This window comes from Protopterus annectens, chromosome 4.part0 (assembly GCF_019279795.1).
Source record: "Protopterus annectens isolate FY-2018-M chromosome 4.part0, PAN1.0, whole genome shotgun sequence".
Lineage (NCBI taxonomy): Eukaryota > Metazoa > Chordata > Ceratodontiformes > Protopteridae > Protopterus > Protopterus annectens.
Genome location: NC_056733.1, coordinates 109,640,695 through 109,655,000, shown reverse-complemented (window position 1 = coordinate 109,655,000; position 14,306 = coordinate 109,640,695). Strand labels below are relative to the sequence as shown.

Here is a 14,306-nt window from a genome sequence, read left to right as displayed (position 1 = left end):
AATATCAAGTGTGAATAAGGGCATAAACATAGTAGGTGGGGGGCTATGCCCCCTACACCCGCCAACTGTTTGTACTAAGTCCAGGATCGCACTACAGTGTGGAAAAGGGCATATACATTTTATTTGCCCAACAGTACTTGCATTCAGTGAAATGTGAGTCAGTGAAATGTTTCCAGTGATTTGAGGTTTCAGCAAATTTTTTTTTTTTTTTTTTTGAGTCTGAATTGAAATTCAGCTTAATGAGTTTTCAGTGAATCAAAGTAGACCCATATATATTGCAAATGTTACGTTTTTTTGTAAGCATATGAGTAAGTACTTTAGCCTTCAGGTGTAGAGCTTCCTTTGTGACTTCTTTGCTGAAGTTCATCTTCCGTTTGAACTTCCCAGCTACAGTAGGTTGAGGCATCATCCTAGAGAATATGAAAGATGGACGTAATCCTGTCTGTTATGGAACTTCTGTTGTCTTTGCCATTGGTATAGATTTGTAGGAATATTTCCATCCTTTCCTAACAACCAGTCTTTCCTTGCCCCATTTTGTTAGCTTTGGTTTCATTTACTTTGGCTTATTTGACTTTGACACAACTAACTTAGGCCTGGAGGGTAAAGCCATTGTGGTGTATTATGGGATCGGATGAGTACAGCAGGCTTGGGATGGTGTGGTATGCCATGTGGGAGGTTATGGCAGATTGGACCGATTGCTACAGCTCTGTTTTGGTAAGTACATAATTATTTCACAGCACATGGTAGTACCATCTTCATTGCATGATATTAAGTACTTTTTTTTTAACTTTACTTTCTTTTTCATAAGCAATTAGATCTGTCCATCCATAATCCCTTTTCCCTGTTTTTGCACATGGCGTTGGGATGTTTCTTCAACAGTGATAATCATCTTGAGGTAAGGTGTACACCTCCAGGTGCCTAGCCCTGCCATGGTAATTTTTCCACACCACACAGTCTCACCTGTGGTCAATTTTGAGTATCCAGTCCACTTACTGTGCATCTCTTGGAATGTGGGAGAAAATCTGAGCACCCAGAGGAGAAACCCACAAGAGCACAGGTAGGACATGCATATTCTGCCCAGAAAGCACCCCAGCCAAGAGTTGAACCAGGGATCCTGTCTGGTCTGTGTGAGGCAGCAACGCTATGCGCTTATACCACGGTCCTACCCTTAATAAGCAGTTTGATGTTAGTTTAGAAAGGTAATCTGTTAAGTGTTGCTTCTTATTTTTGAAGGTCTTAGGACAGAACTTGTAAGATTAGCTTACAGTACTGTACATGTTAAAATTGTTTTTAGTTGTCTTGATATATATATATATATGTATATGTATATATAAAATATATATGTGTATATATAAAATATATATGTATAAAATATATAATATATGTATATATAAAATATATATATATATATATATATATATATATATATATATTATATATCTATACATAATATATGTATATGCACAGAAAAGCATGAAGTTGCATTGGTTTGGTTATTAACAAGAACTTACTGGACATATTGCCATTTTACAGATTTAGAAGCTTTTCATAAAACAGTGGTATTAAGATCTGTGCAAACTTTCAACTTATTTTGCTCCATGTAGTTTGTCATGTTTTTATTCACTTTTACATGCTATGTTACAGTAAGAGAAAAGTAAGAGTTTTTGAAAGCAATTCTGAAGTTCAAGTTTTATTTCTTGTAGTATTGCCATAACAGAATGCACATTGGTATGATTCTTCAGAATATTTCTGATGATGTTGAGGACTGTTCTCCCAGTAGTTCGTAAACCTTACCTGCAGCCTTTTACTTTCTAGTGGCTCAAATTCATTGTTCCTGGCATAAGTTTGTGCAATTTCATCAGTTCAAGTGCTTTTAACTTCTGTTTTTGTTTTTTTTTTCAGTTTTTTTTTTCTTTATGGAGGCTGCAGAAGATCAGTCAGATGGTTTCCATCCAATGTGTGATATGTTTTGTTTTGGCACATCTGCAGCATACAGCTTGCCTCAAAAACATGTGGAAGGTATGCATGTTAACAATCCGGTAGACCGTTCCCATACAGAGTCCATATCTGACTGGTATAGGAGCCTTTCTAGAAGTAAAAATGACTACCAGCTGAAAAACTGTGAACAGAAAGTGACACAAAGTGATCTGAGTAAGAATAATGCCTTATTGAACAGTACTGTAGCAGTTTCATACCATAGTCGATCATACATGCCTGCTTTTCAGGAACCTTTAGCTGAACAACAGCATCTAACTTCCCAGTTTGTTTCTCCTGCTTGTATGCAGTCCCAACAGACTTCTGTTCGAACTTTGTGTGATTTGTCACTTGAGCAGTCTGTAACAACTGAAGAGGTGATGGTGAACAAGTGTGATGCAGTAAAAAATGATTACCACAGAGTGCAGCATGCTGCACAGTATCGGTCAGTATTGCATAGCAAAGGCACAGCCCTTGGTAATTCAGCTGTACAGTCTGGAGCAGGTACATGGCCCCTGTCACACTTTGGAGGTGTATCATATGATGGATGCAGCTCTTTAGGAAATTCCTTTTATAACACTGCAGTTATAAGAAATTCTTGTTCTTACGTACGTGGTACTAGGGAGGACCAACTTGTGAAAAGTTCAGATTTATGCACCACGTTGAGTGATGATGAGAGCAGCATTCAGCCTGGAGTGTTTTCATCTAATTATAAGCATCTCTTGGATGCAAAAGATAATGTTCAGAATTTGAATGGGATAGCAATTTTTACGGATGAAAAACAGCAGAATGAAAGCATAGTAGACAAAAAATGTGACAATGTTGACAGCATGCATAGGTATCCTGGGTGGCACAGCAATGTAGCTGTGGACCATGAAATACAGCCAAACAAATTAGAGATTTTGAAACCTCTGAGTAGTCCAAACAGAACATTTGGTAGAAGCTACACTTGTTTGAATAGCCTGTCACCTTCAAGTATTTCTTTAAGTAATTCTTTAAATTATATCACTATGCATCCTCACAGTTCTGTGGTTAATATTCAGCACTTAGAAAAGGCAAGTGACTGTGCACTTGCCGATAATGAACAAGTGACAGAAAATAATGGGCAAAATATAACCAAGGAATCTGTGCAACGGTCAAAATATACGTTGAGTTTAAGTAATGCAGTAATGTCCGATGATTTAACACAGAAGCATGTCAGTGCGGAGAGTTTATTGATAAACACTGGATCAGTTCTTAAGGATGCTGCGCATGTAGAGACATTGAATTGTAATTCTGAAACATTCCCAGGGTGTACCACTGTGTTTGAAGAAAAAAGTGTTGGAATTCAGAGTACAACTGATGCAGTTCCACTGTCTGAACAGGATTGCCCCCAGGAATGTTACACTTTACATGGAGACAATCTAGCAAGTGGAGAAGATGTGGAAGAACTAGAAAATCAGGTTTTTCAAACACCATGTATTATAGAAAGTAGCAGTAGAAAAGAAGACCTCTTAGAATCTGCTGAAAATGTGGGACACCAATGTATTCAGAAATGGTGCATTACAGGCAGCCTAGTAACTGATGAAACAGTGCATGAAGAAAAGGAAAAGCTTTTTGTCGAACAACAGTACAGTGCAATCAGAAATAGTGAAAATGCAAGTGAGATGGTGATGGATAAGAAGACAGAAGAAAAAATGAGGCATCTTCAAACACAGTGCATTAATAGAATTTCTGATGAGACAACTAATCCAGAAGTTGAAAAAGATCTAAACCACGTAGAATGCAAGAGTCTCCAGAGTCCATGCACTTCTGTCCAAAGCACTGAGGAGGTAAAAGAAACTGAAGATCCAGAATTAAAACAATGTCTTCAAATAGACTGTACTTACAATAATAATGAAGACTCTGACGGCCTGCAAAAAGTGCATCACCAGACAGATTGTATTATAAACAGAGGCACGGATGAATTACGCAATCTAAAAACTGGTAATTTTAAACGGCTAGAAAGACACTGTGCTGCTAATCAGAGCAGTGAAGAACTGGACACACCAAAAGAAGTCCTAGAGTTAGAAAAACAGTGTTTTGAAAGACAGCATATATGCTGTCAAAACAGTGATGAGCAAGACAGTCTAGAAAACAAACACTTACAGGCACAGAGTATTATAAAAAGTGGGACTGCTGAGTCTAGTAATCTAAACATTTGTCAAGCTCCAGAACTGCTGGAGAAACAGCATCTCTGGAGATGTGATACCTTTGAACATAGCAATGAAGAGCTAAACACTCAGGGAACTGTTGATGACTTAGCTTTGGAAAGTCATCATCTCAGAGAACGTATTTCTGTCAGAAAGTGTGAAAAGCCAGGTAGTCTAGAAAAAGAGCACTCCCAAACATGGAATTTTGCAAACAGAAGCACTAATGAATCGGGCAATACAGAAATTAGTAATCTTGAAGTGGAAGTTCAGTGTCCTCTAAAACATTTTACTTTTGATCAAAGCAGTGAAGAGCAGAGTGCTGAAGAAACAGATGAGAAGTCTGAATTAAAACACCAGCATTTTCAGAGATACTTCAGTGAAGGACCAAATAACCTGGAAACTAGTAAAGCAGATAATCTGAAAACATCTGACAGAATCCAACGAAAGTCAGGCAGTTTTGAAAGTGACACTGCAGAGACAAGTGAAGAACTGGAACAGAGTTTCTGGAGAGACTGTATAGCAGACAGAAAAGGTGAGGAATCAGTTAGTTGGCTTCAAGGTTATAGTATAGTCAAAAATGACAAAGAGCAGCGCATTCTAGAGAATAAAAGTGAAGGACAGCTAGAAAACCAGCATTTCCAAAGATACTGTACAACAGATGCCAAGTGTGAAAAATTTAGCCTGGAAACAGTTGAACTAACAAAAAGGCTAAACAGTCAGTATCTTGAAAGTTGTACTAGATTGCACAGAAGTACTGAAAACGCTGTCAGTGTAGAAACTGGTGAAGTAGAAACGCACGCTCATCTGTGGCTTACAAGACGTATTGAAGACAAAAACAGTGCAGAATCTGTTTGCCCGCAAACTAATGAAAATCTAGAAGGTGGTAATCAGTTTGTGCAAAACCTCTGTCCTGCAATTAAAACCACTCAGGAGTTGGAAAACCTCAACACATGTGAGGAATTAGAAGGAAGACTAGAAAATCCTGGTATCCAAAGTCTGTGCGTTGTGGACAGAAGCACTGAAGAGCCAGGTAACTTAGAGATTGTAGAAGGAATAGAAGGATCAAAAGACCAGCATTTCCAAAGAGAGACTGTTGCGGAAGTAAAACATGAAACATCCGACAGATTAGAAAATAGGGATAAATTAGGAAAAAGGCAAGACCAAGACTGTACTCAAAGAAGCTGCAGTGCAGACCGAATTAGTGTAGACTCCTGCAACGTAGATACTGGTGAAAGAGTAGAACACCCATGTATTCAAAGACACCTCACTGTGACCAGAAGCAGTGAAGTACCAGACAAACTAGAACATAGTGAAAAACAAGAAAGCTTAGAAAATCTTTGTCTTCAAATAAATTGCACTGGATACAGAAGTAGTGAAGAACTAGGCAGCTTAAAAATTTGTGAAAACATAGAAGAAACTTTGGAAAATCAGAGTCTTCAGGGATATATAGATGAAAAGCATGATGAGCCAGACAGACTTGAAACTGGTGACCTGAATGAAGATCAAAAAGAACAGTGCCTTCAGGAGGGCAATGCTGTGGACTTAAGTAGTCAAGTATCAGTCATTGTAGACACTAGTGAAGAACTAGGAAAAGGGCTTCAACACTGTTTCCATGGTACAAATGGAAGTAATGAGCCAGCTATTCTGTTAAATGAACCTGAACAAGATCTAGAAGAACAGTGTATTCAAGGGCTTGCTACACTTGGATGCAGCAAAGAGCCAGACTTCCCAGAAGTGGATGAAGAACAAAAACATGTAGAGCTGTCATTAGGAAATTGTTCCACAACTGTAGGGTCACTTGTAAGTACTACATTCAACATGGAGTCTGTAGATTTGGAAGTAAAAGGTGAAAGTTTTGCTGGTGACGTTGCAGGTTCCAAAGTATTCTGTTGTACTGGTACATCTGGCAGTGTTTCCGGACCTCCCGAAGTAGAAAATATTTTGTCCAGTGAAATGAAAAAAGAAAAGAAAGATACACAGCCAAGGATATTTGAAAGAAAAATTCTTCCAGCTCGTTCTACAAGAGGTATGAGATTGGAAGAGATAGTTCAGAATATTACACCTTCTCGATCTAAAGCTTCAAGTTCTCATATTGTAAATAAAGTCCCCCTATTAAGATCAAAAAGACTTCCACTTAGTCGACAGTCTAAACAAGCTGCTGAAGAAAAATTACGTTCAGAGGCTGCCATTAAGATCAGTAATGATAAAGGAAGTAAATCTTTAAGAAGTAAAGGTTCTTTATTGAAGAAGAGTATTATTAAAGATCCTGTAAAACCAATTCAGGCAAAAGCGTCTGGCCTTAAAAGCAAGAAAAGCACTGTTCAAGAGCCTGTTCAAGAATCGGCCCTAACTGCCTCCTCAGCTCAGACTGTTAAAGATTCTTTATCTTTAATTTCTTGTCTTTCTAAATCTGTCAAGACTGAACCTCAGACAACAGTTTTAGAAGTAGTGAAAGGTAGCAAGTCAAAAAATGCATGTAAATCACAGCCCAATGCTGCTGGAAGTCAGCACAGGGAAATGGCAAGTAAGGACTTGTGTCAAGAAAATAGTGGGTCTCACCAAAGAGCATCTGGAGAAGCTGGAAAAAAGCATAATGTAAAGCGGATTAAACGAAAACGAGAACAGCAGTCATCATTGTTCTTGCCAAATGAGCCTGAAATAAGACTTAAGTATGCTAATTTCAAAGATGAAAGGAGAGACACTAGAATGGACACATTTGCACCATATGTCAAAGTTGAAATGAGAGACCGTTACACTTGTACTATAGTAAACTATCCAGAGGAGGAACCTTGTCTTAAGAGAAAAAAAAGTGGTAGCTTAGTTGTACAGAACTATTCAGGTGTAATTCCTTCATCTTCATGTCTCACAATAGGACGAATAAGCAATGACACTAAAAGTAGAGGTGAACTTGTCTGCTGTTTGTGTGGGAGGTCAGCAAATGCAGCCGGTTTGGGGGACCTTTTTGGACCTTTTTATCCTGAAGGCCTCAAACAAGAGAAAACTTTTGTAAATTCAAAAAGCAGTTTAAAAGTAGAAAATGAGAATGGTGGTGAGTTTTGGAGTGCCCAAGAAAAGAACAGTAGCCAGATGCTCGGAGGGCCAAGGACTCGATCATCTAAAAACAGTCAAGGTTCAAAAAAAGACAAAACGGGGCACATAAACAGACTGAACAGTTTAGAAACTGTAGTTAGAAGCCCCCCAGCCAAGAAGATGAAAAAAGAACCCACCTTAGAGGAATGGTTTCGTCCTCCAGTAGTTCCCCTAGAGAGTAATGAATACTGGGTACATGAAGACTGTGCAGTTTGGTGCACAGGTGTATACATAGTGAAAGGAAAACTGTATGGCTTGGCAGAAGCAGCTAAACTTGCACAAGAAACGGTAAGCGTAACTCTGAGTGGAAAAAATTAACTCCAGAATTCTACAGAAAGTTGCATGATTTTTTTTTAATGCTGGTTTTATTTTTTTTTTACTCTCCACAATGTTGTAGCAGGTTGGCCGTGTTTCTTAAAAAGGCTGAAGCCTTATGGGTAAAAGTTTATAGCTGTATGACGTGATAGACCTAAATATTGCTTAACCATTGTATGTGTTGTCGTGAGTTATTACTTTACCTGACTGTAGAACACTTCATCTGTGGAAAAAGTTTGAATAGTACCTGTTGATGACAACTTTGTTGAGTAAAAGAATAGTAGTAACAAGATGGCTGTTTTTCATTAAAATTGCTAATTTGAAAGTTGTGCTGCTAAATGCATTTTTGTAAACCAATGAATACATATTTTTTCCCTCAATGTATGCAGGTTGTCATTGCCAGTAGTTTTAACTCCTATAACTTTGTTGTGATTGTCACTGTTTTGTTTATGGACCTACATTTTGGAAGCACTGAATCATTTGATAGTTTTGATATCTCTTTTTACAAAAAAAAATTAAATGTGCTGAAACAGAAAACACTGTTGAAATGTGACTGTAAATTATGGTTTGAGTATCTTTCCCAGTAATGCTGTGTCTTTCTAGTAGAATATACCTAATGAAGGTGGCTCCCTCTGCCAACTTTTTTTGTTGGGTTAGTGTACAGTTTTAACAGATAATCACTAAATTTCTTTTGGAGAAATGTGATTAACATTTATCTTTGTCCTGATTTAGCTGGGTTATTAGCCAGACTTAGAGGGCATCACAGGCACCATTGTTCCTGTAATATTAGACTGCTAGGCATAATGGAACTACTGCTGTCATTCACAGTAGTTTATTCCAGACCCCAGTGACTGTAGACTCTTAATCTCTTTAGCCACCAAGGTAGTACTGTAAATCCTGGTTTGACCTCAGTCCAAGTCCCTGTTCCTGTAGGGGGTCCACACTAGCCTGCAAATAGGTTCATTAGGCCTAATGTGGTCACTGACATGTTTGAGAAACATTACAGCAAGTGCAGGGCATTGTTCTACTTCTGTGTTGGTCCTGCAGTAACAAGTCTTGTTAATGGAGCAAATTACATTTCCCACAATACATTGCAGTAATGGCTAGTCTAGTAGTATTAATTAATCCTGCAATGTCATGGCATTTGTATGGCTCAAAACATCAGTTTCTCATGCTTCCATAATAATAATCAGTTACTGCTGCTGAGTTGCAGTACACGATTTTCAACATAAAATTAAAGGTCATATTAACCCATGTGGTTTGCACATCAATGTAGTTGCTATCACTGATAATAAGAGAGGGCTTAATTTACCCAATGACAGAGGTTATTGTGTTTTCTTTTCCTGAAATGAGGTGAATAATTGGCTGCCAATTAATGCACTTTCAAAAATGTGTGTAATAGTCAGCTGCAAACAGTATGGAATCAAAATTGGTAACACAAACTGAAAAATAAACAGGTACTGTTGATGTGAGGTAAATTGCTATCACTGAAACTTGTGACATACTGTTACCAGTTGAGTGATATGACAGACACTTGCAGCGGTAATAGGAGCAAAATAATCCTAGAAAAATAAAACCCAAGGCACGTGTGAGTAGTTGGAAACATAAGTAGATAGAAAAATTGTTCTACTCTTCTAAAGCAGGAAAAATAGTGACAGGAATAGTTTGACTCATAATGGTACTGTAAGGAATACCATAGATTGAGTCTCCTATAGAATGGGTTGAAAGACAAATAGAAACTTAAAACTAGGCAATGTTTTAGACTTGGTTGAGTAATTTGGGGGGAGAAGCATATTATAGAAACTGAATAAATTGTATGGAATTTATATGTTCCCTGTATGTCCATGTGAGTTTCCTTCAGGTATACAGAGTTCCTTGAGCATGGCAAAACGTGCTGCTTTAGTAGCTTCTGTAAATTATTCCATTATATGTAACCTTTACTGTTGTCCTTGTAGTCTGGAACGTGGCTGGAAATAATTTGCACACTATCCACCTTACCCAGTTTTAAGTATTTATATGGAAATAAATTCTAGAAATAATAACTGGGGATGTTTTTTTGGAGAGGTCTGAGTTTTATTCCTAATGTTTTTTAAACACCTTTATTAAATGTACACAAAAGTCATAGACAGATTAACAGAAAACAACTATGTTAACATTGTTTCCATTTACAAGCATTATACATATCTTTTCTTTGTGACTGCCTATTTATTTAATTTCATTTCTTGATTGATTGGCATTTGTTTACCTGGAAAGTCCACTGGGCTAAGAAGAACCCATTTTCAATGGAGACCTGGGGAGAAAAGCTCCACAAAGGCAGCAGTTATAAAAAGTACATAATATTGGAACAATTTGTATTAACAAGAAGCATAGTCATTCGTCAAATGTTACATAAATTGCTAAATTCCTACCTTCCCTTAAACCCCTCTCCTCCTCCTTAATACCATTCTGCATATATTTACACAATTTTCATTTATTTCTATGTAGTCTGCTCCTTCTGTTTTCTTAAGATCCTTCTTCCAGTTCTTTTATCTGTTATAATGTAAAGGCAGTTGGCCTACACTTTTGATTTCCATTTTCTAGTAATTGTTTTTTAGGCAGCCAACAGAATTAAACTTAAGGCCTTGCTGTATTAAGGCAATTTAGGTCCAGTTTCTCAGCCCAAAAAATTATTTCCTTACCAATAGCCATTTGTCCAACCAGTATTTCTAACATAGTTCTCTGTAGGGAATTTTCAACCTCTACCAACTCATTACATTCCCAAAACATGTATTCCCAGTTACCTCTTACTTCCCCATCACACCTCCAACATTTGTCATCTACCCGAGGAAAAATTCTTTTTAAGTACATTTGTGGTATAAAAACATCCATACAAAGAGTTCCAAAGATCCTAAACCTTCTGGACTTTGTTGCATACTTTGGAGCAGTACATATGTCCTCCCATTTGCCTTTTGTAAATTGGTTTTCCTTTCTCTCTTGTCAACCTTTTCTAACCTCCTCTGATTCATTCTTGTAGTTGCCATACAAATTATCCCCTTTTTAACAGTAGCTTCTGTAATAGAGTCAACTAAAAACTCCACCAGAGTAGTTCTTTCACTTAAGATTCCTGTATCCCTTTATCTTTGCCTGATGTTCTTCATTCCACATTGCTGCAGTCCTAACTATTGGGTAGTGCGCTGTCCAGTCGGCCCGAATACCAAAGTATATGGCTGACGTCGGTCACGGCGCATTAGACTGACGTCAGTACGTCAGGGTACTAATGCGCATGACCGACGTCATATCCTCAGTCTTTTTTGCCGCATGGTCCGATGCAGAAGCAGTTTTTGCGAGTGCAAGTTGGCGTTCTGAAAGTTTCTGAAGTCAGAGTTTCAGACCGAATCAAAGTTGGCTAAGTACCCCGTTAGAATATTTTGGTTTTTCTTGCCTCAGTATTTAACCGGATGTCAGAAAAAGTGAATAACTGTATTTCTTGTGGGAAACAGATACCTCATAGGGATTACCATACTTTGTGTATACCTTGTTTAGGGCCTGAGCACGGCGTTGTTGGATGCCGCTCTTGTGCTAGGTTTAACAAACGCACTATTAAGAGAAGGTTAGACTGTGCCAGGTTAGTGTTTGGGAAGCGTTGTAATTATAAAATGCCGCCGGATGCTCCGGCCCGCTTCAGCCAAAAGCGCAAGGACAAAGCGGGAAGCCTAGAGTGGAAGAACCGACAGTCCCGGACGTCGGTTCTTTAGAAGGCTCAGTGGAGCCGGAGGTTCTGCCAGGAGTTTCTTTGGAGTCTCAGGGAGAAACTTTACTGTTACAGGATGTATCTCAGGAAGTAGGCCAGCCTGAAGGGGCTTCTCAGGTGGCTGTTCTTCCCTCTCTTCCTAAGATGGTTAGGGCCTCGCCTTCTGTTTCTAAGGCTTCTTTAAGAGGCAGGCCTGCTTTAGCTTCAGTGGGGGTTTCTCCGAGTGTTTCAGGGTCTTTGCCTAAGAAGCATATGCTAAAAATGGCAGAGGATTTGATTACAATGATTAGAGGTTCTATGCCCCCTCCTGATAAGAGGCCTAGGGTGGAACCTGAGTTTGAGAGTTTTGAGCAATGTTCGGAGGCTTCTGAGTCTTCGGCTGAAGACTTGCAGGAGTATCCTCCTTATTCTGATTCTGATGTGGATGATTCTACTCCTTCAGCTTCGCCTCCTGAGGATTTTTCATTTTCAGAGACTCTGCATTCCATGAGGGAGCATTTTAAATGGGAAGGTCAAGATTTCTCTGATTCCAGGAAGAGGCTTAGAGAATTCTTGTTTTTACCCCAGCATAGGCCTTTAGCTATACCTCCTGTTCTGGATGTGGTAGAAGATGTTTTTGCAGAGGCTTCCCTGAATCCTGACTCTTTGCCTCCTGCCCCAGTTAAACCAGATAGGTACTATAGGGTGCCTGAAGCCCATAAGTATCTTTTTAAGAGTCCTAGGGCAGACCCAGAAACTGTCTCTCAGGGGCCTAAAGGTGTGAAGGCTTCTGTGGTTAAAAATCCTGTTCCTCCTGATAAAGAGGCAAGGGCTTTGGATAGATGGGGAAAGAAGGTGTATACTTCTTCCACTTTAGCCATGAGGGCGTTGAATTGTCAGTTTCATATGTTAAAATATCAGAATTATCTCCTTTCACAATTGAAGTCTAAGGTGGATGCTCTGGCTGAAGGTATTGAGTGTAAAGAATTGCAGGATTTAGTTCATGTTTCTGAACAGGTGGGTAAGCATTCCTTGCAGTGTGGTTTTGATGCTGTGCAGGCCTCCTCGAGGGTGGCTGCCACTGGTTCTGTTCTTCGTAGGCACGCCTGGTTGAGGGATCAGAACTTAGCTGAGCATGTTAAGACAAGGATTTTGGATGCTCCTTTACAGTCTGATGTGTTGTTTGGTTCACCTGTGGAAGCAGTTTTAAAGAAAATGGAGGACAAGGCTAAGTCTATGCAAACTGTTAAGGATTTTTTGCAGGTGCAGCCTCCGAAGTTTAGTAGAAATTGGCCTACTAAGGGGTGGACTTATCCTGCTTATGATTCCCAGTCTAGGGGTAGGTCTAGACGTGGTAGAAGCAGAGCTCAAGGTTCTTTTAGGCCTAGGACAGGGAGTTCACCTGCTCAGACTTCTGGTGAGGGCAGGGGTCAGTCCTTTCGTAAGCAGACCCAATGACCCGCCTTTTCATCTGCCTGTGCATTCTCGCCTGGCAGCACCTTTGGGAGGAAGGCTGTCTCTTTTCAAAGAAAATTGGGATTTAATTACCCAAGACAGATGGGTTCTGGATATCATTCACCACGGTTACAGGTTTTATTTCCATACCTTGCCTCCTTTCAAAGGCATGCCGGACATTCCTCCTCTACAAAGAACAGAGGCTCACAAGCAAATTTCTCTGTTGCTCCAAATAGGGGCTATTCAGTCAGTTCCTGTGCCAGAAAAGGGCCTAGGATTTTATTCTCGTCTGTTCCTAGTACCAAAGAAGGGGAACACGTGGAGACCAATTTTTTATTTATCTATCCTCACCACTTATCTGGACATTCCCAAGTTCAAAATGTTGACGTTACAACAACTTTTACCTCTGCTGGGCAAAGATCACTGGATGGTAACTTTAGATCTCAAGGAAGCTTACCTTCATGTGCCAATAAGACTAAGTTGCAGGAAGTATCTGCGTTTTCGAGCTGGAAATTCTCATTATCAGTTCTCTGCATTGCCCTTTGGCTTATCTACTGCGCCCAGAGTATTCACAAAGGTTCTGGCTCCAGTGATAGCTTACTTCAGGCTAAAAGGAATTCAAATCTATCCTTACTTGGACGACTGCCTGATTCTGGCTCAAGAAAAGGAAGATCTTCTACAGCATTTGGAATATGTCATAGCAGTGCTAAGATGCCTAGGGTATTCTGTGAACGAAATAAAGTCCAGTCTAGTACCCTCTCAAGACATGTGCTTTCTGGGTGTGAGACTGAATACAGCAGCCCAGATGGCCTTTTTAACCCCGGACAAACAAAAGAATCTTTCCAGTTACTTCCATCAACTATCTCTTCAGTCCGGGCTGACTGCAAGGACAGTCCTTCAAGCCTTAGGGTTCATGGCATCTTGTATTCTGGTGCTTCCCAATGCCAAACTGCATATGAGGAAGCTACAATGGTATCTCAAAATCTGTGGACACAGCACTGCCAGGATTTGGACACTGTCATTCAAATAATACCTTGCATTCAAAAGGAATTTTTGTGGTGGGCTCAGGAATGTCACCTAAACAAGGGAGACTCTGTGACCCGGCCAGAGGCAAGTCAGATTCTAACGACAGATGCCTCAGATATTGCTTGGGGAGCTCATCTAAATGGAAAGTGGATACAAGACAAGTGGCCTGCCAGACTACAGCATCTACATATCAACATGAAAGAGATGTTAGCAGTCCAGTTTGCATTAATGGCTTTCAAGGAGTTACTTCTTCCAGGGCAGGTGTTGATTCTAACAGACAACACAACTGTCATGTGGTACATCAACAAACAAGGGGGAACACATTCTTACCCATTGTGCAGACAAGCAATGATTTTATGGGAGACTGCGCTCAGTTTGCAACTAACTCTTCAGGCAAGGTTTCTGCCGGGAGCACAGAACTCCTTAGCAGATGTGTTAAGCAGACAAATCATGGATCCCCACGAGTGGAAACTGGATCTTCATGTATTTCAAAAATTGACAGTGTCATGGGGAACTCCAGACATAGATCTGTTCGCTTCTCCACTAAACCACCAGCTGCCAAAGTT

At 39.6% G+C, this 14,306-nt stretch overlaps 1 protein-coding gene across 1 annotated transcript in view; it reads left to right on the top strand.

Annotated features, from left to right (window-relative positions):
• LOC122799216 overlaps positions 1–14,306 on the top strand; it is a 971,249-nt gene that overhangs the window by 245,150 nt on the left and 711,793 nt on the right. The window contains exon 3 of the mRNA XM_044068134.1: positions 1,903–7,523. Within this exon, the coding sequence (XP_043924069.1) occupies positions 1,917–7,523 (5,607 nt within the window). The 5' untranslated portion in view covers positions 1,903–1,916. The remainder of the gene's footprint in view (positions 1–1,902; positions 7,524–14,306) is intronic.